Below are 25,607 nucleotides of genomic sequence, written 5' to 3'. Positions count from 1 at the left end.
GTGCACCTCGGGGATGAGCTCTGTGCTCCTGGGTTAAAGCTGTCGTCATCTCCTATGATAAAGATGAGGTAACTCTGGGGGTGATGTGGATACCATCCAGGTATGGGATGTGCAGCTTCAGGCTTTGGGCTGTAGGTTCCAGCTGGAGGTGGCTTCTCAGCAGGCAATTGGCTGCCCCTGAAGGGCCCTACCTGCTCCCCTGGGTTCCTGATACAAGGGAACTACCTGTACCTGATACAAGGGGGCTCCTGGGTTCTTGATACAAGGGAACTACCTATACCTGATAGAAGGGAATAGCCCTCTCCCTGGAGGGGAGGGGGGGGGCTTTGGTTCTGTACATGCATCACCAAACTAATCATGCTTGAGTTTATGGGGCTGGCACAGCCCTGTAGTTTTCCCCAATGCCGGCTACACCTCTGGGCTGCAGGATGGGATGGGATGGGAGCCCTGTGGCTGCGGGGGGGGCTGGGCCGTGTCACAGTCCTTAGTGCCTATGGGAGGCTGGTAGTGCCCAAATGGGACCACGGTTCCACTTGGACTCAAAGCCATTCTGGGCTGTACTGACGCACAGCATTAGGTTCTCGGGTGAACCTAATGAGGTTCAACACAGCCAAGTGCAAGGTTTTGCACTTGGGCTGGAAGAACCCCAGGCACCTGTACAGGCTGGGAGGAGTGGTCCTTGAGAGCAGCTCGGCAGAGAAGGACCTGGGGGTCCTGATGGATGAAAGACTCAACATGAGCCAACAGTGCGCTCTGGCAGCCCGGAAAGCAAATGGGATCCTGGGCTCCATCAGGAGAGGGGTGGTCAGCAGGGATAGGGAGGTGATCGTCCCTCTCTACTCGGCTCTTGTGAGGCCCCATCTGTTGTACCGTGTCCAGGTGTGGAGCCCTCAGTACAAAAAAGACATGGAGATTTTGGAAAGGGTCCAGAGGAGGGACAGGAAGATGATCAGGGGGCTGGAGCACCTCCCCTATGAGGACAGGCTGAGGGAGTTGGGTTTGTTCAGCCTGGAGAAGAGAAGGTTGCGGGGTGACCTCATTGCAGCCTTTCAGTACCTGAAGGGAACTTATTCCCAGGAGGGGAGTAAACTCTTGGAAAGGGCTGATAATAGCAGGACTAGGGGAAATGGTTTGAAGTTAAAAGAGGGAAGATTTAGGTTGGATGTTAGGGGGAAGCTCTTCTCTAGGAGAGTGGTTAGGCCCTGGAACAGGCTGCTCAGGGAGGTTGTGGATGTCCCGTCCTTGGAGGTGTTCAAGGCCAGGTTGGACGGGGCCCTGGGCAACCTGATCTAGTAAAGGTGTATGTTTGGTGGCCCTGCCAGGCAGGGGGTTGGAACTACGTGGTCCTTGAGGTCCCTTCCAGCCCGGCTCGCTCTGTGATTCCGTAGCGCAGTACGGCCTGCAGGGGCCGCCCTCACCGCTCCCTCCGCGCCTCTAGGGCCGTGTTTGTCCTCCACCCCGCCAGGGGGCGCTGTGCGCTCCGCTCGCTTCCGCCGTCCCCTCGCGCTTCCGCTCCTCCTCCGCGTTCTCTTTCTCCGCGGCCGCCGCAGCCATGGTGAGTCCGTCCGCCGCCATCCGCCGCCATCCGCCTCCAGATCCGCTCCCCGCGGGGCCGTAGGGGCGGAGGGCGGTCGGAGACGAGCGATGCGTGTCCCCGCAGGGACGCGTGAGGACGAAGACAGTGAAGAAGGCGGCGCGGGTGATCATCGAGAAGTACTACACCCGGCTGGGGAATGACTTCCACACCAACAAGCGGGTGTGTGAGGAGATCGCCATCATCCCCAGCAAGAAGCTGCGCAATAAGATCGCGGGGTGAGAGCGGGCCGGGCCGGGACCGTGTGTGTCTGTGTGTCTGTCTGTGTGTCTGTGTGTCCGTCTGTGTGTCTGTCTGTGTAACTGTGTGTCTATCTGTGTGTCACGCCGCCCATCCCGCAGGTATGTGACCCACCTGATGAAGCGCATCCAGCGCGGCCCAGTCCGCGGTATCTCCATTAAACTACAGGAGGAAGAACGAGAGCGCAGGGATAACTACGTACCCGAGGTACGGCCTCAAGGGAGGGGCTCTAAGGGCTGGATATGGGACTATCCGAACCTGCATTCGAAAGTGATCGTGGTCTGTTGTGTGATCCGGTCATTGATAGTGCAGGGAGAGCGATGTGAAAGCGTTTCCCGTGTTTGGATGGGGCTGTGCCATCCCTTCCGAACCCTGTTGCGTTCAGACATTGGTTTTGTGTTCCTCTTTGTTATCTCTTGTGATGCTGAGAGCTAAAAGCACAAATAATCAGAGCACAAAGCGAACGCTGCTTTTGTGCAGTTCGGTCTGATTATTTGTGCTCTAAAGCTCACCCCTGGTCTCGCTTCCACCCCCAGGTCTCTGCTCTTGATCAGGAGATCATTGAAGTGGACCCAGACACCAAGGAGATGCTGAAGCTGCTGGTGAGTAGCTCATGTCCCCTATGAGGGCTCTGCTTCTTCTCTTAGTGGTGTCTAGGCTCATTGCTGACCCTGAGCTCTATTTCCAGGACTTTGGCAGCCTGTCCAACCTTCAGGTGACGCAGCCCACAGTGGGGATGAACTTCAAAACACCACGAGGCGCTCTCTGAGCAGCTCGTTATGTTGCTTTTACAATAAATGTGGGAAACCAACTCAGCCTGATCGTTCTTTCAAAGCCCACGGAGGGTGTCATCGCTCTGGGTGCTGCATCTGAGGTGTCAGGGTGAGATAAGGGCTCTCAGTCAGTTTCCTTCCCTGCTTATTGCATGATCAGTGTCTGTGCTTGTGTTCAAGCCTATGGTTTATGTGAGCTCTGGACCTGGAGGCCCTGAGCCAAAGGCTGCCCTGACTGCTGGCAGCCACAGGACACGTGTTAAGTACCCCATGCAAATGAAAAGGGAGAGGATTTGCTTTTTGGGGATGCACCTTTATTCATGTTTGCTGTGTAATTTGCTTAGGGAAAAAAGCGTTGACAACAAATGCAGGCAGGTATGTAAAGTATACAGAACTGTCACTGGGATAAAGCAAACACAGGTGGCTTAGAACTTCCTCAAGCACTACAGGGATTTAACTTGGGATTTGCAGCTCAGTAGTACTGGTCTCTAACTAAAACACAGCAAGAAGAAAGGCTGCCCACTGGAATAACAACCTGCAAGAAGAAAATGAAGGCAGCCTTACCTGGGGGCACCCACAGCATGCTGCTAAACAACTGAACTGCCTTACCTGCTGATGGCGTGGGCAGATCTCAGTTAAGGTTTTGCTGAGAACAGCTGCCTGTTACTTGGAATATTGGTTTTCACATCAGGGCGAAGGCTGATGTCACGATGAACGCAGTAGGCAGCGTAACCCACGGTGCCGGGAATGAAGTCGTGGAGCTCTCCCATGTATTTCCTCATGTCACGGGCAGAGGTGTAGCCTGGGGATGGGAAGTACTGCTCTAAAGCCACATTACTCTTGAATTAAAGAGGGGACTATGGGATGTGGGGAATGTTCGGATGCAACCCCAGCTGTGCCCTCAGTTACACTCTGAGAGTTTGTAAGAACTGGGAACATGCATCAGCATCGAGGGGCAGCCCAGGAAGATGGAGCTCCATACCTGCATGGCTCTGCACACACCACACACATCAAAACATGAGCAACACGCAGTGCAGAGCCATCAGGAACAGCAGGGGCAGGAAAACCCAAGGCAGTCTTTTGGGTGAATATTAGCAGGTTTGGGGGCTGGCAGGTAGGTAGAAAGCAATCACTGGGGGTGGTCCCAGCTCCTCCACCATCTGCAGCCATTTCCAGGCTGCCTTCCAGTTATTAAAGGCCATCTTCCACTACCCAAGCTGCACGTTACCTGTCACCATGTTATTGACTGGATATTCCTGAAGTGTGTGGCATGGAACCTCCCCCTGGCTGGATGCTCTTGAGCCCCTTTTTCCTTCACTGCTGTGTTGGGAGGGAATACATGTTACTCTCTGTGCTGGGTATCTTCTAACAGGTGAGGACACTCAAAGTCCCCCTGCCATGGCCATAAATACCTTTCAGACAGGTTCTGTGCATTCTCCCCAGCTCCTCGCTCACACTCCTTGCTCCCTGTCTCTGGTTCATCAGACAGATTTTCTTTGGGCTGTATCAGCACAGAGTTCATTTAAAACTGTGCGCCATTCACAAGAACGTGTTAAAGCCAGCAATACGTTTTGCTTCACGCGTCCTGAGAAATGGCCCCAAGAAGGCAGCACACAGCAGGAGCTGAGTGATTTGGAAAGAGCTGGAGCCCAGGATTCATAGAATTAGAAGGGCCTCCCCAGCCCCACACTGGGCTGCCTGCCCCCAGCCCAAGGCCCCTCGTGACATCATCACCAGTGGGGATGGGGCACCCACAGCTCTGGGCAGGGGCACTAGAGGCTGATACAAGTTGTTACAGCACCTGTGTGGGGTGTTTCTCATGTACCTGTTCCATAAGGGGATCATCCAGCTGCTCCCAAAGAAATCTACCAATCTTTCTCCTGATTTCTGCAATGAGCACAAACAAGTGAGCATAAAAGCATCCCAGCGGCTCACTGAGCAGCACTGCGCCCCAAGCACCGGCGCACTGATAACAAAGGCCCGGGAGGAGCCATAGCTCCCAGCAGAAGGAAATCATCCCTATGGGCAGGGAGGCAGGGCACTGCCCCTCACCTTCCTGCAGTGATGCAGGGGGCAGCACGAAGTGCCCCAGAGGCGCTGGCGGCTGCTTGGCAGCACTGCTGCTCACCCACGCTGAGAGGTAGCGGGAATGGAACACCGTAGCTCTGCCATCCAGGTACTCCAGGCTCTCATGTATTCTGGGAAAGAAAAGGGGCAGTTTCTAAAGGTAAGCGTGACTACAAGCCAAACGGAAGGAGCTGTGGCTCTGATCAGTCTGAATTCAACACCTGTGCTCCGTTATCTCTGTTTTTGTTTTGGGTTTTTTTGTTTGTTTGTTTCTTTGTGGGTTTTATTTTAGCCTGTGGTCATGTCCCTGTTTGCCCCAGGTTGGTGCCAACTTTATTTCAGACCCCAAGCTTTTGTAGCAGCTCAGCCCCATTGCCTCCATTCACTGAGCTACGTGTCCCTTTTCAGCTGGTTCTGCACAGAGGCCTCGCACAGCACTAAGTCTAGGTGAGTTTTAATCTGCTGGTGTGAATGCAGATGGATCTGCTCCTTACTCTGCTTTCCCACAAGCTGCACCAGCAGCTATACAACACCATTCCCACCCCAGGAGAACAGCAGCGTTAAGGCAAGCATTGACATCAGCTGCACTTTTGCTCCCTGTAATCCAGCAGAGCCGCTCCAGCACAGCATCAGTGAGCAACAGCAATGGTGAACCCCAAGTGGGACACTTCCCATGTGTGTGCTGGGCACTGGGGGTGGCACAAGGGGGGTCAGAGCCAACCTGCGGGTATCGGGGTGGGCAGCATCGCTGCTGAAGAGATAGTCAGCGTCCTGCCAGCGGGTCAGCAGCCCTCCACCAGCCACTGCAGGGGGAAGAGCGGGTGAGGATGGAGGGGAATCCCAGTGTCACGCACCCCAGTGAGTCCCTACACACCCACATGTCCCCACAGATCCCACGTCTCCACCCCATAGCATTTCCACCCTGTAACACACACATCGCATCCCCCACACCCCATAGCATCCCCACCCTGTAACACACAGACCCCCCACCCCAACACAGCCCTGTCTGCACACCCCGGCTCCATCCCACACACCCCCTGATGCATCCCCACACATTCCCCACACTCCTACTGTGATCCCTCCACCCCGTTCCATGCCCCCCCCAGCCCAGTGTGTCCCCACACACCCCAAGAGCCCCATGAGCCCCCCTGCACCCCCAGGGCTCACCCCACAGCTGCCGGGGGCCAGGCTGGACGCTGTGTGAGAACCAGGCCTGGCGGCCCTTAAACATGGCGGCGGGAAACTGAGGGGCAGAGGCGGGAAATGCTGTGGGATGGGGGGGCAGAGGGACCCCAGAATGGGAGTGCAGCTTTGCTGCCAGGAATGCTCAGACCAAACCCTTTCAGATGCTTTAATCTGCAGTGAGCTCAGCAGCAATGGTGTGTCTTTGAGTAAAGCGTGGTTTCCAGCAAAGCAGAAAGGCAGAGGTTTGCATACATCACATTGCTCGGCATAGACAGCACAGATATCACAGAGCAGGATACGGAGCGAGGCAGGACTGCAACAACCTCAAGCAAACCGATCTTCATCCATGAAAGCGCTGCAATATATCAGCCCTGTACAGAGCCAAGAACTGCACCCAGCAGGTACCACTGGGCCCAGCAGGATGTTACCTCACTGCTCATAGAAGAAACAGAACACGTGGAGGTGAAAGCAGCTGCCATCCCCTCGGCCCAGCTCTGAGTCCGTGTGCACTGAAAATCATCATTTCATCTCTTCTGGTTTTATTTAGGTAAAACTCATGTACAATTCAGAGCAGTGAAGAGCTCCAACAGATCTAATTGGCAGTGCAGATACTGAGAGCTACGTGCTGAAATACGCCCAGACAGAACTACTGCTTCAAGTCAAAGATGTTTTAACACAAGCTCCAGTAATTGGTTATGGAGAACAGCTGTTGCAGAGTAGGGTTTCACTGATTTATTGCTATTAATTATGTTCCTTTAATGGGGGACACACAAGTTTCAAAGGTGTGAATTTACATTACCAATTTACACAATTCCAATCCCAATCTCCCTTAATCCTAAGCAACAAGTCAGGGCATTTACAGCAGCATCTCTGTATTTGCATAACATTTGTCACATACCTAATGGCTGCGATTCCCCCCTCCCCACCCCAGCACGCTTTTCCTCATATCTTAATCCCTCAGCACTTTAATTCCGCAGTGGAAAAAGGCAGGAACACAGAGCTCAGAGCACCGCTGCTGCCCCTCGGGGAGAGCATCCTGACACAAGGAATTTCGTGGTGAAGATGTTTGCTCTTTGCCGTCCTACCCAGAAGTGTGATGCAAAGAAAGGACAGAAGCTCAGGCTCATTTCAACTTGGAACACAGAATTCTTCAGACCTGCATGGGAGGGAGGAGATTGGTATCAGCCACTGTGCACTGCTCCAACTGTCACTACTTTTAAAGAACCTATTCTCCCAATGCAACCACTTTTTAGCTTTTGAGCCTTTCCCACCCCTACCTATTACAGGCTGCTAAGAGTTCCTTCCTCCTCCTCCACTCACCTCACCCCTATTTTCTCCCATCCCTGAATACCAACAGCCCCCCCAGCCTTTGCAGGAAGAGCTTGGAAGTATTTTGGTAAACAGCAGCAGATAAAGCACTGTGATCCTCCTTCATCTCAAGAAGGAAAGTCCAACAGTTCCCCTCCTGCCCCTCCATAAAGTCCCTGTGACTCATGCCCCATGACTCAACATAAAAACACTGGTTTCCTAAAGGCAGCTGGGAGGACACTTCCCGTAAGGCCTGGAAAAGGCTTGGCTCCCACCATCAATATTTAACCAGCCTTCAGCAGAGTTCTCAGCAAGGCAGTTTCACTTTCAAGCAATTCCTTCAGCTACAATTCCTTCAGCTATCCCACACCTCTGGAGTGTTCTCCATCAGAGGTCAGGCGCCATTTGTGCCCAGTTGACCCCCATCTCCTGCCATGCTCACCATGCCAACCACATCCTGCCTTCTCTGAGGCACAGGGGATTTCCACGAGTGGGAACTTCCAGACCCCACGATGCCATTCTTCTGGCTGGTAGGGACAAAAATCACTGAGATGGGCAGTGACAGCTCATAGTGGTGCCTGGTGGATGAGCCAAAGAGCTCTGCTCTACGGGACTGCTTCATATTGGAAGGAAAAGGAGGGCTCTCGTAGGCTGGGTGTGGGTGAGCGCTGGTTGTAATACTAAGCAGATAGAGCTTCCGAGCAGCTCTGCTAGCTGCTAGGGGGAGCACGAGGAATCTTTTCATTTTACTTATCAATCTTTTCATCTTGTTTGTCGGATCTAAGAGCTATTTAGATGGCGTCCCCTTACCCACAGCACTTTAGGCACTGCGTCACTCACCGCGCTCATCCCGGGCACAGCTTAGTATGCGGGATCTCTCAGTACTCGGGATCTAAGGAGAGAAAGAACCAGTGTCAGTGCCCAGCACGTCGTGTTCAGGGATGGCCCACGGGCCGGCAGCACCGCGGGGAGGAGGAGGATGCAGCAGCCATACCCCACTTGTAGACCAGCGGCTCCTTCAGGGTCTCGTGCTCCACCTTGCACGTGTAGATGGCGTCCTTGCTGGGCGTGAAGTCGACGTGCACCAGGCGCTGGAAGCTCCAGTCGTCGCTGAAGGACATGTCTGAGTACCGGGCGCCCTCCATGGGCACGCCGTCCTTCTGCAGCGTGATGGAGATCTTGGGCGGGTGGAAGCCGGCGGTGAAGCAGTTGAGCTGGTTCTTGGTGCCCACGGAGGCGGGGTAACGGGAGTAGAGCTGCACCTTGGGTGTCACTGCGGGAACGGAGCGGGGCTGAGCTGGGCGGGGAGCGACCCCAAGGGTGGGCTCAGCGCCTCGCACCCCCCGCCCGGCCCCGGCACTCACGGTTGGCCTGTGCCATCCCGAGTAGAGCCACCAGCACGGCCAGCAGCGCCGCCTTCCCCATGGCTCGGCCGTCCGCTCCGCTCCGCGCTTCGACGACGAATGACCCAGCCGCCCGCCCGCCGCTCGCTTACACCCGCCTGTACCGCAGCCAATCGCGGCGCGGAACGCCCGGCGCGTCACCAGTCTCCCGGCAGAGCGGCAGTGTACAGGTTGCCGAGCCGGACCGCAGCAGCGCACTGCGCCTGCGCGCGGCGGGAGCAACGCTTTCGCTTTCCCTTTCTGTTTCTCGGAAGCGGGTGGGGGGGAGGGGGGGGTGCGCATGCGCAGTTGGTCGGTGGGCGGTGCCGTGCGGCGCGGCAGCGCGGGAAACCGTAAAAGGCGTCGGGCGGGACAGGGCGGCCCCGGAGGGGTGTGAGATGGCGGAGGGCGGCCAGGCCGTGGTGAGTGTGTGAGTGTGTGAGTGTGTGAGCCCTGCACACGGCATGGCCGAGCTGCTGCTCTGTGAGCTGCTGACAGCTACTGCTGGCCCTGCTGCCGTGCCCTTCTCCCCGCAGATCCTCGAGGATTACCTGCTGATGGAGGATGCGCCTCTGCTGGAGGAGATGGCCGAGGAGGACGAGGAGCTGGACCTGTACAATGAGATGACGTTCGGGCTGGGTATGGGCGGGGGGAGCCCGGCCTGGGGGAGCACACACACATGGAGGGGGGGGGGGGGGGGGGGGTGGATGGAGCTGTGCTGGGGGTGCTGGTGTCTCGTGGTGTCTGTGTGCACTCAATGAGCTTTGCTTTGCTTTGCCTTTAAGACCATAATTCCACTGAGGAGGACGCCACCAAAACCCTGGTGTCTCCAGAGAGGAGCACGGAGCTGCTGGGGACTGAGGAACCTCCGCAAGGAGCAGAGGGACAGCCACCAACAGAGGAGCCAGAGGAGCCACAGGATGAAGGTGGGACGGAGCCAGAGGTTGAGCAGGTGGGATCTGAGGAGGAGGAGGAGGAAGATGAAGAGCAGGGAGCTGAGGAACAGGTGGATGAGGAGGAACCTAATGACCTGGGAGACCCAGCGGTGATGAGAGTTGTGCAGAGCAAGCCCACACTGGAGGTGATGCCTGGTTGGGGTGGGAGGGGACCCTGAATGAAATCCCTGGGGTCCCCCAGTGCCTGAGCAGAGATGATGGCCTGGTTCTGCTGCTCCTTCCTCCATCTGCACACTTTGGGCTGTGTCCTATGGGGGGGGGAACAACAAGGGGTGATTCTAGGAGGGTGCAAAGTCACACCCCTGGTTTTTTTTGCAAAGTGTACATTACTACCTGTCCTCTTTGTTCTCAGAGCCAGGACTCAGCAGTGCTGGACAGCAGAATTGGCTCTGACTGGGCAGAATTTGGCCAAGAGGACATGGTAACTACATCCCCTCTTCATTAGCAGCAGGGGGAGCTGAGTGTCTCCTGCCCCTCCATGTGCTGATCTGTTTGTCTTTCAGCTGGCAATGGACTCTATGGCATGGGGCTCCGGCCCCAGCAGCACCCCACCCCACCACATGCTAGAGGTGTGTTCTTGAGCTGTCCCTGTGTGTTCCTTATGGTGGTGAGCAGTCAAGGCTCCACTTCCTACTTCTGCCATATCCTCCCACAGGACAAAGCCATCCTGCAGGTCCTGGAGAGCCCACCTACTGCTGCTAGCATGGCCCTTGACTTCCTTGGCTCCCCTGTGCAGAGGGGATATGTGGGTTCTCCACGGCACAAGCGCCCTGACTTCAGAGGGGTGTCTCCCAAGTCTTTCTCCCAGCGCTTCCTACACCAGGTACAGGTTTTCAGAGACTCTTGTTTTACCCTTCTTCTACATTATCTGCTCCAGAAGCTATTCCCAATTCTGAGATGCTTCTGCGTCCTATGGGGACCTACTTCCAGGCTGGGATTTGTGGCTGTGGCCACATCACCGGTGCCCAGCTGGTCCCAGTAATATCTTATTTCTGCAGCTACCTCTGCTACCACGCTCCACATCCTCCCCTCGGCCCTTCCCACCACCCCGCAGAGCCTCTCCTTTCTTTACTTCCAACCAGGTAATGGAGTGGGCTGTTGACCACCATTAACCCATGGTACATGTCTTGGAAACATGTATTGGAAACTCCAAACACATCTCAGCATCTCTCCCAAGTGACAGCCTTTGTGGTTCAGTCTCATCCTGGGCATTCTTCTCTATCTTTGATGGGGGTGGTTATAGCTGTTGCTTCTTAAATATGTTTATCCTGATGTTTCTGCACTGGGCCTGTTTGGTAGCATGTTGGAGCACCTTTGATGGACCTGGGCTGCACCAGGCAGCAGTGTGGCACTAGGGTACACTTGCCTTGCCCAAGTATGGGTGCATAGAATGTGGCTTTGGTAGAGCTGAGCCGTCCCTCCAGGTGCCCTTGGATGTGACAACAGGGTGTCCTGCCACACCTGTCTGCTTTTCCCTTCTTTTCCAGTCCTCAGGATACATGTCTCCAGGCCCTTTCAGTCCCATCTCACCCAACGTTGGCACCCCTCCACGACCTTTCTCCATGCACTTCGGCCCAGTGTCTCATTCTCTGGATCCCTCTGTCTTCTTCAGCCCTTCCACCAGTGGGCAGCTCAACCTCAGGTAGCTGGGATGGCGAGTGGGGGGGTCTGTCTGGGGACAGGGGATGGGTGCTGCAGCCCCTAGTAGCTGGTAGCTCTGTAGGGGTGGGTCAGGTGTGAGTGCTGAGCTGTGGTTGTGATGATGAGGAGACATCTGGTCTGGGTATGGTCAGGATGGACAGCATGTCATGGGTATGTCACCATCCATTGTCTGAAGTTCAGGGGAGCCAATGACCCTTGTGGCACTAAGCCAAGACCTGAGTGATGTGCCAGAGATCTGGCAGAGATGCATTGGAGCTGCTGTATCGCCTTCAGTCCTCATTGTCCTTTTGCAGCGTGCCGAGCCACCTCACCCAGCTGCACCCTCAGCACCAGCGCATCCTGACCCAGCGGCAGCAGCAGGGTGGGACAGTGCAGAGGTATGGGGTTTACAGGGGAATTTGGGCTGCCTTAGGGGGGCTTTGAGTGCTCACAGTAGGATGTGGTCTTCCCTGTGACAGTGTTTCCCCCAAGAAGCAGTGGTCCCCTAAAGCTGACCCTTGTGCTGGGCTGATGACCTGCAAGGAGAAGGACTGGGTCATCAAGGTAGAGATGATCCAGCTGCAGAGTGAGAACTTGGATGATGATTATTACTATCAGGTGAGGTCCTGTGGGTCACCCAGCTCCTTAGAACTCTGCATTCACACCATAGGGATCTAGAAGGTGCGGGGGCTTGGGGTGCTGACCCTGTACAGGAATGGGGCAGAGGAACTGGGATGGTCCCATGTTATCCTTCTGGCTGCCTGCAGACCTACTACCACCGGCTGGAGCGCAAGCAGGCAGAGGAAGAGCTGCTGGGTGGGCGCAATAAGCAGGAGCCTCCCAAGCTGGTGACACCATTCATCCAGAAAGTGGAGACCTACAATTCTGGTGAGGAGCTGTTGCTGGGGTTGGGATATGGGGTGTGGGACACGCTCTCACCACACTCCCGCTCTCTTGCAGTGGTGCGCATCGCCGGCTCACTGGGTCAGGTCGCTGTATCCACCTGCTACAGCCCCCGGCGGGCCATTGATGCTGTGCACCATGCCTTGGTGGAGGAGGTAGGTGAAGGAGACACCAGCCTCCAAGCTTCCTTTCAGGTCTCGGAGAAGTTTAGGAAGAGTGATAGGAGCTACCCTGGCTCTTGGTGTTGGATGGGGTACATAGTAGGGCTGGGTGTCACTTTCATGGTGTCAGCAGGGTGGGATGGGACAGCCAGTGGTGGCTATGGTCCCTGTGCAGGGTTGGTCTTTGTCCTGAAGCCACTTTGACCCCAGGGTAGCAGCTGGCCCAGAGCTGGCAGTGGTGTCTTGTGCTGGCTGTAACTGTGCTTTCCTTTCTCTCCTAAAGGCTGCGGGGAGCCACCGGCTTCGAGCGCTGCACAGGATTGAGAGGGTGAGTGGCTGTGGCCCTGCTCTGCGGTGTGCTGGGATGGAGCAGAGGCTTGTTTAAGGAGCTCTGTGGGGGAGGTCTGCCTGTGTGTGTGGGTCTTGAACATCCAGAAGATGCTCCAAGCTGGCCACTTAACCCTTGGCATTTCTGTAGCTGTTCCTGCAGCTGCTGGAGGTGGAGGAGATGCAGCGGAAGATGTCCTGTGCTGCAGAAGAGCAGGAGCACAAGACCCAGGAAGTGGGACGGATCTATCAGGCCCTGAATATCAGAGCCTGCAGCACTGAGGAGTAAGATATTCTGTGGTGTGAAGTAGGGGTGGGCAGCATGTCCTGGTCCTGGCTGTGTTCCCTGTAGTCCTGAGTAATGGGGTTCTGTCCTCTGCCTGTCAGCCTAGTTTGTTGTGCCCCTATCTACAAGCCTTGTCCTCCACTGGAGATGTGTTGTGGGAGTGAGGGAGGTATCAGTTGATCTCCTAGATGGATGGAAGGGCTTCAGGTCTCTCAGGGTTTGTGCCAATTGGAGCCTTCATCCCCAGGGAGGCAGAGGATGAGTTCCTGCAGGTCCTGTGTGTTCGAAAAGGCAAGAAGCTCACAGCACGGCTGCTGCCCCACCTGGCCCCGGAGCAAGCAGAGAAGATCCTGCTGACCATCACCCACCACCTTCCCTTCCTCATGAAGAAGGATGTGCCAGATGAGGCGAGCACCTCCAGCTTGGGGCACGGGGTGCTGGGTTGCTTTCTTCTGTCTCTTTTCCTGGAGCTGGCTATCTTGCTGGGTCTCAGCAAGGCTGGGTGGGTGGTTGGGTTGACATGGGAACAGGTCTATGAAGGGCAGGCTCAGGGCTTTGATTCCCCTGTTGAAGTGGAGAAGGAGGGAGGTTGCTAAGAAGTGTTAAGGTAGTTTTGGTCCCATCTATCCCTAGGATGTGTAGTGTGGCCCCTGCATCACCTCTAATCCCTGAAGGTGGAGTGCAGGGATTTTGGGATAGGACTCGAGGATGGGGATGGGACTGCTGTGAGTCAAGCAGTCTCAGATCCCTGCTCTCCCCTCTGCCCTGCCCAGTCTCTCCCCCTGCTCTACAGCCCTTTGAATGAGGTGGTGGGAAGGATGACCTTCAGCAGGCTCATTGAGGTCCTGCAGGAGATGACCAGGACCCTGCCCGAGTCTGCTGAGCTCCCACTCACTATGGCCTTGAAGAACCAGGTATGTTGATATCCCCACTATGTGAAAGGCACCACAGATGGACGGGCAGCTGTGATGCAATTCCTGGTGCATCCCCACAGTTTGGCATCTCCTTGCTCTACTCCCTGCTGAGCCGTGGTGAGGGACTGTTGTCCTCCGAGATGCCACTGGAACCACACATTGGGGACTTCGAGACATGGTGAGATGGGGCCACATAAGCGTGGCTGGGGTTGGCTAATGAACATGACACTGACTGTCCTCTTGGTGTCCCCAGGACAGACACAGTATTCCTGGTTGCTCGGGAGCTGTCACAAGTGCCCAAGGCTTTGCTGGTGGAACCACTCTTTTTGCCCAGCAACCTCCTCTCGCTCTTCTGCCGCTACCTGGACAAGCAGACTGTTCACCACCTGGAGGCCAAGATGGAGTGAGTACTGCCTGGTGGTGCCCTTTAGAGAGAGGGGATCTGTTGGGACCACATCCCTGGGAGAGGAGTGGTAGAAATGCAAGTCTGCAGCTGACCTCCACTGTGCTGGAGGACAGAAATCCACATAGAGCAGTTTGCCCCCTTGATGGTCCCTAGTGCCATCAGGCTTGCAGGACTTGCTTTGACTTGAGCAGATCTGATGTGCTCTGTATGCATCCCTTTGGGATGAATAAAAGTGGGGACAGAAAGCTGGGGGATCCCTGCTGCAGTCTGGCCGGGCAGGCTCCAGGGCACAGGACCAGGTGGTGGCTGGGCAGGTAGGCTCCTGGTGGCTGCCACCAGTGTGGTGTGACAAACCTGATGCTTCAACCTTGCTCCTTCCCCACAGGTGCTCCCCGCTGCCGTCGGAGGCTCCCATGCCATGCTAGGCCCTGAGAATGGGGCAGGGCTGGATACAAGGACTTTGAGTTTTGAAGCAACCACAACTGGGTGCTGGACACTTTGGGTGAGCCATGTGCTGGCTGGGGATGTGGGTAACTTATTTTGGCCTCACACCCTGCAGCAGGTGTTGAGGCCGCTCTGCACTGGGGCACTGGGGGCACGTGCAGAGGGTGAGTTTGTGTATAGCACTTGAAATAAAGAGATGATGAAGAAGCGCTTGCAGCTCCTGTGGGCAGCCTCTGCTGTGTGCGAGTGACCTGGATCTAATAGAGATATTAGTGGAGCATGGGCTTTAGAGACTCAGGTTGGGGATAGAGAGGATCCAAAAGTGCAGGAAAAACAGGAAAAAACTAGAAGGAAAATAAAGAGGATTGAAGGACAAGGCAATAAAAATGGATGTGGAAGTGTTGGAGGGTCAGAGCTTGCACAGATCTGAGTGGCAGGGAGAAGATGAGTGGAGAATGGGGAAAGGTCTGTGCACAGAGGGGGGGGCTCAGTGGGAGGGGATCTGTGTGTGCACAGCAGGAGAGTCTGAACACGGGGCTGAGGATGGAGTCCCTCTTTCTGCTGAAGTCTGAGGGCTTGGAGGTGTCCTGATGAAATGCCTTGAACTTACAGCATTATCTTTGTTATTTTAATGTGACCATGACTGCCACAAGCTTATCCCTGTGTCTGCCTTTAGGACCGAGCACCACCTCTTGGGCAGCCACCACCAAGATACCTGAACCCTGACTGGGCAGTGGGATTCCTCCTAGTCCCTTCTAGCTGTACAATGGGATTCCTCCTAATCCTATGGAGGGAGACCATAGAACGGCAGACTTTGTGGTCTGTGAGGGCACAGTTCTGCCCTGCTGCCATCCCCAGCACCCCGAGCCCTTGTGGTCAGGGCTGTGCTCCATCCTGACACCCGCAGCTCGTGCTGCCAGCAGGGCTCCGTGACCCCGGTGCACACGCTGAGCTCTCAGAGCCGCTGCGCGGTGCTGCTCGGTGCCCAGCGGAGATAAGGGCGGCTCGATGGCAGATAACAGCGCGCACCTTCGTGCGCCCCACGCGCCTCCTGGCGCCGCTCATTGGCTCTCCGAGCTGGCCGACAGCCGGCTCTGTCCAATGGCGAGGCTCCGCTCTGCCCCGAGCTCCGCCCTCGCGCTTTAAAAAGCGGCGACTTCCGGTCTCGCGTGTCGCGGGCGGAAGCGGCGGCGGGGCGATGGCGTCGGGTGGTGCCGGCGGTTCCCGCTCCCCCTCCCCGGGGCCGCACTTACCGCCGCCGTTCCCACCGAGCTCCGCCGACGGCGACGGCGCCGACAGCGACACGGAGGGGGAGGACATCTTCGCCGGCACCGTGAGTGGGGACGGGGAGGCTCCGGGGCGCGGGGGGGTTTCCCGGGCCCGCTGTGCTCCGCTCTGGGGCTGTTCGGGGCCCGCTGACCCCGCAAGCCGCGGTGCGAGCCGTGCCTCCCCGAGCACAACACGCTGAACCGGCTGAAGCGTCTCAGCAGGCGCTGGATGCGGTTGTCAGAGCAGCTGTAATAACTGACGGTACCGATGTTGCAGAGCGCTCCGTGCAGCCGTGGGGATGGAGCTGCCAGCTCACGGCCCGGCCTGTGCTCAGTGTCGGGCTGGGGGCTTGGGGAGAGACGGTGGCTTTGGTAGTTAATGTGCCAGAGGTGCTGAGCGCTGTTACGGGCTGCTCTGAGGGAGGCTGCAGCTCTTCAGAGCAGAGATAGTGAGTAGAGAGCAGGGTACGGTGCTGCTGTGTGCTTGGAAACCAAGGCAGACTGAGAACCCAAGGGCAGATAGCCCTCTTCAGTGTTTAAGGCTCATCAAGGAGACTTCGGTCCCCACTTTAGCTTGTCTGCAGAGCTTCTTACTGGCCTGGGGAGCACCCACACCTCCTGTACACCTCCTGTTTGAGTGACCCCACACACAGCGCTCCTGTTTGCTGGGCTGTGAGATGGAGGACTGGAAGCCTCTTGAAAAGCAAATTGCCACAAGTCTGCACCACCAGCAGCAAAATGTTGGCCTTTACAAGGGGTTGATGTGCTCACTGGAGGTTCCCTGGTGCTGCTCCCTTGGCCTGAGTGGTGCTGCTGCTGCCAGTTTGCAGACAGAAGGGCTGGGGCTCCCAGGGGTGCTGAGAGCTGTTGCAATCTGTGTACTCAACTGGGATTGTGAAGGGTGCTTTAAGGAAAGCAGCCTCTGCCCACTGTACATGCTGGGTTTGTAGTGGAGGCCCTGCATGGCAGTGCCTGGGCCCCCTCAGTGTTAATGACCGTGTTTGTGCTCTTTTAATTGTTTTATAGAGCAAACCCCTAGCACCAAAACGGGAATTGCTTCCTCCTGTGAATAACAGTTCCAAAGAGAATGGGGTTCGTGTAGAGCAAGATGATCAGGACCTATTTGCAGGTGAGTCTGCATCTCTGAGCACTTACTGGTGCTTCCTGAACTCTAAGCTTGGAGTCATCTGTATTTTAGCCATGATTTGCTTGTGATTGAGCTGCATGTTCTGGACTATCGTAATTCCTTATCTCTCAAGCCTGTGTTGTGCCCTGGGAGCGCTGAGTGCTTGTGGTGTGTTTGGGAAGGTCCTGTAGCCTCCTCCAGGTCTCTCATTTAATCGTGCAGCAGGATTAACTGCCTGGAAGCTGAAGAGGCCTGAAAATGGGCTTTTATTAAACTACAAGGTAGTGTGTCCTTCCACACGTGAAAGGCCGTTGTTCTCTAAGTTTTCCTTCCTCTGTGCAGGTAGAGGAAGCACGTCTAGCTGAAACGTGGCTGTTCCTCAGGAGCAGGGAACTTAACACCCCTCTGTGGGGGGAGCGTGGAGGGTTGGACCTTCCCCAGCAATCCCATTCCTTGGCTGAGTGTGAGACATCTGACAGAGGCATCTGAAAGTCAGTCCTGGAGATATCTGGTAACAGGTGGAAGCTTTGACTTCCTCTGGTGGATGAGTGTCCTGGGAAGGAGCCCAGTCTACGTGCAGTGTTAAAATCCAGTTTGTCTGTAGCTTTGTGCAGTGTGCAGCTGTTGCTTGCACACAGCAAGGAACTGCTGTCTGCCTCTCTAGAATAAGTTTTGATTAACAAAATATTCAGCTGAGTTGATCAAATGCTCTTACTGCAGTGAAGCTGTATGAAGTTGTGCTGTTCCCAGTGCACACAGATGTCCTCCCTGTGTTTCTTTAATGCTGATTAAGACTGTTGTTGCTGCCTTGGTCCCGTGAGCCTCTCTGAAAATGCTGACATTTGTAGAAACCCAAAGTAGAGAGGCTGACCCTTGCCAACTTCTTTTGACAGATGCCACTGTAGAGTTGTCTATAGACAGCACGCAAAACAACCAGAAGAAGGAACTGGCCAAAGCATCCAATCCTGCCCCCTCATTAGAAGTAGCTGCAAGCTCTTCTAGAAACCCTCCAAAGAGCTACGAGGAGGTGAGAACTGCTCCCAGCTTTCCAACTTGCCCTGCTGGTTTGGGACTGTAATTGGTAGGAACCTGTCTGTTGACTTAGATGGGAACTTGCATCTAATGATGTAATTAATGTAATTGGCACATTGGATGCCCTGGCTTTATCTTGGGCTGTCAGTCTGGGACTTGGAGTGGGGCTCAGGTGAGCCTTGCTCTTGCAGAAACTTGGTGCTTCAAGTGCTGGGAGTGAGTGGCTGACCTGAGGGTCCGAGCTCTGATGGAGAATTCTAGCTCCCTCTCTTGCTACAGGTGGAGGCAGGTGGAAGAACTGCTTCTGTGTGGATTTTATAGAAGTCTCCTGGGTGACTTGGGAGTGCAGATTTCCTAAGTGGAACTTGTGGTCTGGTTGCCAAGCCTGGTTAGGCGGAGCTTGGCCTGATTCTGTGTTCTTTTCCTGTTGAGAAATTAATACTATTTTGGTGACAAGCAAAGAGCTCCTGTTCTGCCCCCAGCTGCCTGAGTTCACGAGGACTCTGCAGTACTATTATTGTCTCAGTCTGGCTTCAAGCTGGCTCAGGCAAAGCAGTGTAGAACCTGGGCAGGATGCTGAGCTGATTGGTGAACTGAGAAGTTCTCATCTTCAGGCTCTTAAACAAGAGGCTGTGTGAGGTAGAGTGCTTTACCTTCACCTTACTAATGAGGAACTGTAGTACTTTTCAAGCAAGCCTGAAGCCTTGGTGGCCTGTCAGAGGCAGTACTGTTGTTTTTGCTGCCTCTGACCTTCAGTAAAGTGGGGTTCAGGCTGGCTATGCCAGTTGCTGTCACAGTTCTCCATCCATTTGCCTCCTGTATAGGTTCTGTATCTTCACCTGTTTCAGGTGAGAATTGAAATTACAGTGTTAAAGAGCTCAGAGGAAACTATTTTGCCCAGAGCTGGGCTGAGGTTGGGCTCAGCAGAGTTTAGCCTTAGTGAAGACCAGTTTGTGCATTGGTCTGTGCAGATAGCATTGCTGTAGAGACAAATCCAGGATGCTTGGAACGTGCAGCCTCAACACAAGTGTGAAGCCCAAGGACTTCATAGCACTGTTTTGACCAGACTGAAATACCAAAGATGCCTTGGCAGTGTGACAAGCACGCTGTAGCATATGGGACTTTGTATTTGGGAGTCTGGATTTCTCGTTCTAATTTGCTGTCCTTACATGCTTACTTCAAACAGTTGGAAGAAGAAGAACAAGAGGACAAATTTGAACTGACTGTAGGAGTGAGTGACCCGGAGAAAGTTGGTGAGTTGTGTGTGGCTGACAGGGGAGAGGTGAAACTGCCTTAACCTGAGATGAAATATGCTGTTCCATGCTGTGGCACCTTCACTGTCAGCTGTGGAGCAATAAGAAGCAAGAAGCTTTCTCTCTGTTGGAAGTGGGGATCAGAGCAACTTAGCCAGCCACAGGGCAGTCCAGAGAGAACCCATCTGATCCCAGCCAGCTCATGGCTTCTGGAGCTGGGGGGTGCACTGACTTGTAATCAGAGGTGCACTGGGGCATTGTCTGACTTGTGAAGATGTCCTTTGCATGAGCTATGAGGTAAGCCCTCCTCTCCCCAGACAAATGGTTTCTGTATTAGCTGGAGAAAAGGCTGGCTGTGATGTCCCAGAATCAAACCACAGGCAGCTAGGGGCTGTCTGACTTGCATCCTCTGAATAGACTGCTTCATGTGCTGCACAGCCACTGAATTGTGACATGGTGAGCAGATGCATGGAGTTAGCCCCAGTGCTGTCAGTATAACAAGTGTCTGATTGTCAGCGCTGGCTGCCTTGGGAAGGAAAAGGAGGGCTGAGCAGCCAGGTTGGGGAAATGCCTGGTGGGCAGCGCTCCAGGGTTCTGCAGAAAGATGCCTGAGAGGCTGCATGCAGACTCAGGGCTCAGAGATTCACTGAGGTGCAGAAAGGTCAGGGGATTGCTGGAGCCTGGTGCTTTGCAGTCGCCAAAGTTTCCAGGTGATGGTGCAAAAGGCCAATCTTGTGCTAACACTTTGGTTTTGCTTTCCACAGGGGATGGCATGAATGCATATGTAGCTTACAAAGTATCAACACAGGTATGTCAAAGTTATCTTCCCCCCCCCAGTCTAAGGCAGTTGGACTAGCCTTTCCTTTTCATGTCAAGGTAGTGGTGACCTAAATAGGTGGGAGGCCTAAATCTACGTGGCTTCATGAGTTATAATCCAACCTTACAGATCAGAGGATGAGCCTAGCTCTGAAATATGTTTGCATGTATTTAGAAGACCTTTTCAGCTGATATCTCTGCTCAGCAGCAGGAACGTCATCTGCTAGGGGGAGCCCCAGATGCTGGGTCTGGGTCTGTTGCTACTGGTTCTGTGCCGATACTGGTTTCATATTAAGCTCACTTGCATGCAACTCTTCCCAACGAGTCTCTTGTCAGGACCTGTTCTCTGGGACTAGTTGCAAGACATCAAGCTTTCTCCTGCTGCACTGCTTTGGGGCCCATCTCTATGCTCTCTGAAAAGCCTTTCCTAGCTGTCTGTCCAGCAGCTGTTGGGCTGCAGGCGGTGCATCTTGTGGTGCAAAGCTGTGGGTGTGTGGAAGGGACTGGGAGATATGTTAGCTGCCAGCTTTGTTCTGCAGACAAAATCAATAGGCTGCAGGGGCCATCAACAGCTTATGTGTAACCTGACAGCGGTCCTTGTTCCTGTGGGGAGCAGGGATGGTGGGATTAGGCAATGGGCAGGGCTTAGCAGGCAGCTTGTGGGCACAGTAACATCTGCTCTGTTATTTACTGGTATTGACGCTGCTGCTCAGCCTGAGGAGAGCTGTTGGAAGAAGACTTGTTGAAAACCTGGGTCAAGGCTTTCACAATTTGGTCTGGTGTATTCCTCAAATCCCACGGAGCTCAGGATGTTCTATTTCCATCCCCAGAAGTGATGGTGCACATAGTGCGTGCATGGGCAGGCTTTCATGGATGAGTTTGACCTGAGTCTCATCTCTTCCCTCAGACGAGCATGCCAATGTTCAGGAGCAAGCAGTTCTCAGTGAAAAGGAGGTTCAGTGACTTTCTGGGTCTCTATGAGAAACTGTCGGAGAAGCATGCCCAAAATGGGTTTATCGTGCCTCCACCGCCAGAGAAGAGTCTCATAGGTGAGTGGTAGAGGTGCAGAGTGCTGCTCTAGGTCTGGTCCTTCTGATTTGAGCCTTTTGCCTGAAAGATGGGCCTGCCTGCAACCTCCAAGCTGAGAGGGAAGCTGCAGAGCAGTAAGTAGTTATATAAAATAATCTGAGTTCTGTGACACAATTGAACTCAGCTGGCTCCCTGCTTGGAGCTCCGGGCTTTAAGCCTTGTTGTTGAGTGGCTCTGCATCCTCTTGGAAAAGAGTGAAATCACTGCACTGTCACTGAATTGCTCTGTTCACTTGGGTCCAGACCTGTAACCATTCCAGTCTCGCTTGGCATTGCATTGCCTTTTTTCTGGATGTAGATTTCTGCTAGATGTAGGTGCAAGCAGATGTTAATTTTCCAAGTAGCTCTTCTGTTGCAAGGTCAGATTTCTCTCCTCACCCTGACAGTCTGTATGTTTTGTGACAGACCTTGCTACCTTGTGCATTCAGTTTGAGGCCACTCATTAATTGCACCTACCTTCTGTGCTAGGAATGACCAAAGTGAAAGTTGGGAAAGAAGACTCCTCCTCTGCAGAGTTCCTAGAAAAGAGACGGGCTGCTCTAGAGAGGTACAGATCCCAACAGCTATATCCCCTTGTTCCTGAACCAAGCAAGGGACCCCAGAAAGGTCAGGCTGGCTTCAGTCTTCTCCCTGTGTGAGAAAAGCAGTCTGCTTCTAGGCTTAGAGGGAACCTGGCGGCCACTGTAGAGTTGCAACTGCAAGAGCTGACTATAAAACTATCTTCTGCTTCAAAATTCTTGCTCTCTGTTGACCAAATCCATGTGAACTCTGACAAGGCAGGGAGAAAACTGATCTGTCTCAGGAGCCCCAAAATCTGGACACTGAGTAGTGGTACAAACAGTGCACATCAGGTGAGAAACAATTTGCTCTCTATTTAACTGGCACCTTTAACTATACAGCCACCTGTGGCCTTTGCTCTGCCACCCCTGTTGGCTGCTGTAGTTAGCACCAGGATGCCAATAATCTCCAGCTTCAGCCTCTGAAGTGTCATCATGAAAGAATGTAAGGCAGAATCTTCATCAGTTACTATATCAAGTAACCTTGGTGTAGTGAGTATTGGTGCAGGTGCAGACTTGTCTCACTGGAGTCCCCAGGGAGGGGAGGACTCTCTGTGGGAGGATGAGAACATCTTGCTGGGTCTGACTTCAGCTTCGGGGCTGCTGTTTCTGAGCAAATGAGTGTATCACAGCTGACCTGTGTGTGCTGCAGCTCACCAACGTGTCTTGGAGCCAGGCTTCAGCAGAGGTAACTAGTAGTGTGTGTTCTTCTCCCCAGGTACCTCCAGAGAGTTGTCAGCCATCCAACCATGTTGCAGGACCCGGATGTCAGGGAGTTCTTGGAAAAGGAGGAGGTCAGTAGGGTGGACTGAGGTGGCTGCGAGTACCTGGGGGTACAGAAGGAAGCTGTGTACAAGAAATTTAGAGGGCAAGGTGCTTCAGAGCTCAGTGATAAGCAGCAGGGTCCTGTAAGAGCTCTTAACCAGTGATGAAGAGAACAGGACCTCTTCTGTTCATCAGTGCATATCTAAGCACACTGTATGCTGGTAACAAGCTGTGGTCAAACTTTCTTGGGGGCACACGTTGAGAGTGGGGGTTGTGTTTATTCTGAAATCTATAATGAGAGCGTAGCCTGCTGTCTGGAGGTGACTGGAGCCCAGTGCCCAAATGATATGGAAGTAGTGACTCTGCCAAGCTGTGTGGTATTATATGAATACCACTCTCACAGCAGCTCTTACCTCCTGACAAAGCAAACTTCTCTGTTTCTCTGCAGCTGCCAAGAGCAATAGGCACCCAAGCCCTGAGCGGAGCAGGAATACTGAAGATGTTCAACAAAGCAACCGATGCTGTCAGTAAAATGACCATTAAGATGAATGAATCAGACATAGTAAGTATTTGGATGTCTCTGGGTTGTCCTCGTCCTTGGTGCGTTTCCACCACCTCACGTTTCTTTTTGGGGGGGTGTGCATGGGCAGTTCTGCAGTCGTGCAGATAATGCAGGAAGTAACTGTGGGTCTGTCCATTTCAGTGGTTTGAGGAGAAGCTGCAGGAGGTGGAGTGTGAGGAGCAGCGGCTCCGGAAGCTGCATGCTGTTGTAGAAACACTAGTGAACCACAGGAAAGGTAACAAGTTTGGCTCTGCTTGCTCTGTAGCTTGAACTGTAAGAGTTAAGCCTTGTGAAAAGATATGGCGGTGCTTTCTTGCTATAAGACTCTTGGCCTCTTTGGCCTGGGAGAAAGAAGTAAAAATGCTGGTGCCACAGCTTCTGTCTGATGGTGCAGACTTGGGATGTGAGCCTGGTGGGTGAAAGCTGCTCTAAGGAACCAGACCAGAGCTGATCTTGTTGCTATTACCATGCTGTTCTCTGCCAGGGAGCATGAATGTTTCCCTTTGCAGATATCAGCCAAAACATGCAAACTTGTGCTTGTCCTCCCACTGCTGCTTCCCTCTTCCTGGCTGGGGTTCTCCATGTCCCACAGAAGCTGCCAGCTTCTGGCACTGGCTCTCCTAGCTGATGTCTCCCAGGGCTACAGAAAAGCAGCTCCCAGGGCTGAACTGAAGGCCAGGGCTTTCTTTGTGGAGCACCTGGTGTGGCAGAGCCCACAGCTGACTCTTTTATTCCATTCACTAGAGCTCGCATTGAATACAGCACAGTTTGCAAAGAGTCTGGCCATGCTGGGGAGCTCTGAGGACAACACGGCGCTGTCCCGAGCGCTGTCCCAGCTGGCTGAGGTAGAAGAGAAGATCGAACAGCTACACCAGGAACAGGCTAACAATGACTTCTTCATCCTGGCCGAGCTCCTGGGAGACTACATCCGCCTCCTCGCAGTTGTAAGGGTAAGCACTCCTAGGGCAATCCTCAGAGCCAGCCTCTAGGGAGGAACTAGCCCCTGGTCTTGGCATAGCTTAGGTGTGCTAGGAGGAAGCTGGTCTTGTGAGTGCAAGCAGAGAGCGTGGCATCTCTGGTCTTTCCAGGTGGAAAGCAAACTTGCTGCTCTTCTCCAGAGGGGATATGGGACAAGTTCATGGCTTATAGGTGGCCTCAGGCCTTCCAGGGGAGAAGTCTGCAGCTGCTGCAGAGGTTGTAAGCTGGTAACCTGAGTTCTGTATTGCAAGTAGAGCAGACTGGGTTTTGAAGTCTTGCCTGCCTGATATGCAGGCTTCTGTGCTGGAGGCTGAACAAAAAACAAGTTCCAGGTGACCTCCCAGTCTGGCAGGCTGACTTGTTCCTGCCCTACTTGTAGACTACAGGGTCCAAAATGCACCGTGCTTGGTATATATAATAATAGATATAATGGGTGCTGTAGAGGACCAAGACCACCGATAGTGTTGGAGGTAGGCATGTTCTTGGAAGGAGCTGTAATGTTGCCTCAGCCTTTGCCTGCCTCTTGGCTGCTCAGTACTTCTGGCAGGGCCACCACATGCTGCTTTCTGCTCTTCTAGCTCTTCCCTTCTACCTGGCTCTTCCCTGCCTGGGCTGGCAGAAGAAATACTGTCTGTCAGGTGCTGGAGTGCTTTGCTGTGACTTGTGGTCACTTCTCTGCAGGAGAGGCAGAGTGGGGTTAGCAAAGGTGTTTCCTTGCACTGGCTGTTCTTGATGAAAGGAATAAACTGAGCCCTGTATGAGGGAGGCCTTAGAGCTGCCCTTTCCCTGGTAGAGCAGCAGGGAGGACACTCCATATTCTGGCCTGTGCTGCCATTGTGGTTACCCTCAGGTAACCTGAAGTGTGGCCATCGTTGAGGTGGCAGAGGGCACAGCCCCATGAATGTCTGGGAATGTGCCAGCCCAGCCTTTGCTTCTTCCTTTCAGGGGGCTTTTGACCAACGTATGAAGACCTGGCAGCGGTGGCAGGATGCCCAGTCCATGCTGCAGAAGAAGAGGGAGATGGAGGCCAGGCTGCTGTGGGCCAACAAGCCCGACAAGCTACAGCAGGCCAAAGAGGAGATCTCAGAGGTGAGGCCTGCTGTTGTCCCTGGAGTTTGAGCAGTCAGATTTGCAAAACCATTCAGACAGTGAGCAAAAAGCTATCCTGCCCTGGAAACTGCACACTTCCTCTCTCTGCAGTGGGAGTCTCGTGTGACACAGTATGAAAGGGACTTTGAACGGATTTCTGCTGTGATCCGCAAGGAAGTGATACGGTTTGAGGTAGGTGAGCCCCAGCCCCCAGCGTGCAGTTCTCCCAGCAGTGGGCAATAGTTACTAATGCAGAAGTGTTTGAATGGGGCATCAGCTCTGCAGGGCACCTGGTTTGGGCTGAAGGGGGGTGGGGGGTTCTGCTCAAAGTGTTCAGGTCTGCAGAGATCCTCCAAACCATCATTGGGATCTACCCCTTGTTTTGTCCTCCCCACAGAGACATGAGGGGGTTTAGTGGTTGCTGCAGCTTTGTGCTCATTGCTGCAGCTTTGTGCTCATTGCTGCAGCTTTGTGCTCATTGCTGCA

General features: G+C 54.1%; 4 protein-coding genes and 1 non-coding gene across 14 annotated transcripts in view; 4 read left to right on the top strand and 1 right to left on the bottom strand.

The window, feature by feature from the left end:
• The first annotated feature begins 1,446 nt into the window (after positions 1 to 1,446).
• RPS17 (ribosomal protein S17) lies at positions 1,447 to 2,645 on the top strand. Its single transcript, XM_015872709.2, has 5 exons — positions 1,447 to 1,555; positions 1,661 to 1,812; positions 1,936 to 2,041; positions 2,371 to 2,436; positions 2,523 to 2,645. Exons 1-5 carry the CDS (start codon positions 1,553 to 1,555, stop codon positions 2,601 to 2,603), a joined length of 408 nt encoding a protein of 135 aa, XP_015728195.1. The 5' UTR covers positions 1,447 to 1,552; the 3' UTR covers positions 2,604 to 2,645.
• LOC116653934 lies at positions 2,091 to 2,222 on the top strand. The gene has a single exon (XR_004308600.1). It is a non-coding gene; the product is annotated as a small nucleolar RNA SNORA71 (small nucleolar RNA).
• Positions 2,646 to 2,899: 254 nt separating the features above from the next.
• On the bottom strand, positions 2,900 to 8,670 carry LOC107318455 (beta-2-microglobulin). Of its 3 annotated transcripts, none has more exons than XM_032446859.1 (9): positions 8,008 to 8,030; positions 5,842 to 7,015; positions 5,396 to 5,477; positions 4,660 to 4,805; positions 4,433 to 4,494; positions 4,020 to 4,108; positions 3,836 to 3,927; positions 3,217 to 3,409; positions 2,900 to 3,142 (listed from the first exon to the last, which is right to left on the bottom strand). In XM_032446859.1, exons 2-8 carry the CDS (start codon positions 5,903 to 5,905, stop codon positions 3,243 to 3,245), a joined length of 702 nt encoding a protein of 233 aa, XP_032302750.1. In that variant the 5' UTR covers positions 5,906 to 7,015; positions 8,008 to 8,030; the 3' UTR covers positions 2,900 to 3,142; positions 3,217 to 3,242. The 3 variants fall into 3 exon arrangements, with proteins under 3 accessions (XP_032302750.1, XP_032302751.1, XP_015728197.1); XM_032446860.1 differs by having other exon boundaries at positions 3,836 to 3,924; XM_015872711.1 differs by lacking the exons at positions 2,900 to 3,142; positions 3,217 to 3,409; positions 3,836 to 3,927; ... (2 more) ...; positions 4,660 to 4,805; positions 5,396 to 5,477 and adding exons at positions 8,162 to 8,440; positions 8,532 to 8,670 and having other exon boundaries at positions 6,012 to 7,015; positions 8,008 to 8,059.
• A 174-nt stretch (positions 8,671 to 8,844) lies between these two features.
• Positions 8,845 to 14,803, top strand: PATL2 (PAT1 homolog 2). Of its 8 annotated transcripts, none has more exons than XM_015872705.1 (19): positions 8,845 to 8,971; positions 9,086 to 9,188; positions 9,335 to 9,630; positions 9,858 to 9,926; positions 10,009 to 10,074; positions 10,161 to 10,328; positions 10,504 to 10,587; positions 10,993 to 11,147; positions 11,461 to 11,544; positions 11,626 to 11,764; positions 11,914 to 12,034; positions 12,107 to 12,204; positions 12,494 to 12,538; positions 12,689 to 12,822; positions 13,071 to 13,230; positions 13,597 to 13,737; positions 13,818 to 13,915; positions 13,991 to 14,140; positions 14,529 to 14,803. In XM_015872705.1, exons 1-19 carry the CDS (start codon positions 8,948 to 8,950, stop codon positions 14,566 to 14,568), a joined length of 2,175 nt encoding a protein of 724 aa, XP_015728191.1. In that variant the 5' UTR covers positions 8,845 to 8,947; the 3' UTR covers positions 14,569 to 14,803. The 8 variants fall into 8 exon arrangements, with proteins under 8 accessions (XP_015728191.1, XP_015728190.1, XP_015728193.1 ...); XM_015872704.1 differs by having other exon boundaries at positions 13,071 to 13,257; XM_015872707.1 differs by having other exon boundaries at positions 8,855 to 8,979; positions 13,071 to 13,257.
• Positions 14,804 to 15,754: 951 nt separating this feature from the next.
• Positions 15,755 to 25,607, top strand: part of SNX1 (sorting nexin 1) — a 10,654-nt gene continuing 801 nt past the window's right edge. The window contains exons 1-13 of the mRNA XM_015872325.1: positions 15,755 to 15,920; positions 16,882 to 16,984; positions 17,875 to 18,008; positions 19,200 to 19,266; positions 20,031 to 20,074; positions 20,990 to 21,131; positions 21,639 to 21,717; positions 22,446 to 22,521; positions 22,941 to 23,054; positions 23,196 to 23,289; positions 23,799 to 24,004; positions 24,978 to 25,121; positions 25,233 to 25,313. Coding sequence (XP_015727811.1) covers positions 15,786 to 15,920; positions 16,882 to 16,984; positions 17,875 to 18,008; positions 19,200 to 19,266; positions 20,031 to 20,074; positions 20,990 to 21,131; positions 21,639 to 21,717; positions 22,446 to 22,521; positions 22,941 to 23,054; positions 23,196 to 23,289; positions 23,799 to 24,004; positions 24,978 to 25,121; positions 25,233 to 25,313 — 1,419 coding nt within the window. The 5' untranslated portion in view covers positions 15,755 to 15,785. The remainder of the gene's footprint in view (positions 15,921 to 16,881; positions 16,985 to 17,874; positions 18,009 to 19,199; positions 19,267 to 20,030; positions 20,075 to 20,989; positions 21,132 to 21,638; positions 21,718 to 22,445; positions 22,522 to 22,940; positions 23,055 to 23,195; positions 23,290 to 23,798; positions 24,005 to 24,977; positions 25,122 to 25,232; positions 25,314 to 25,607) is intronic.

This window comes from Coturnix japonica, chromosome 10, assembly GCF_001577835.2.
Source record: "Coturnix japonica isolate 7356 chromosome 10, Coturnix japonica 2.1, whole genome shotgun sequence".
In the NCBI taxonomy this organism is placed as follows: Eukaryota; Metazoa; Chordata; class Aves; order Galliformes; family Phasianidae; genus Coturnix; species Coturnix japonica.
Note: the sequence above shows the minus strand (reverse complement) of the source record. Positions and strands in the feature narration are given on the sequence as shown.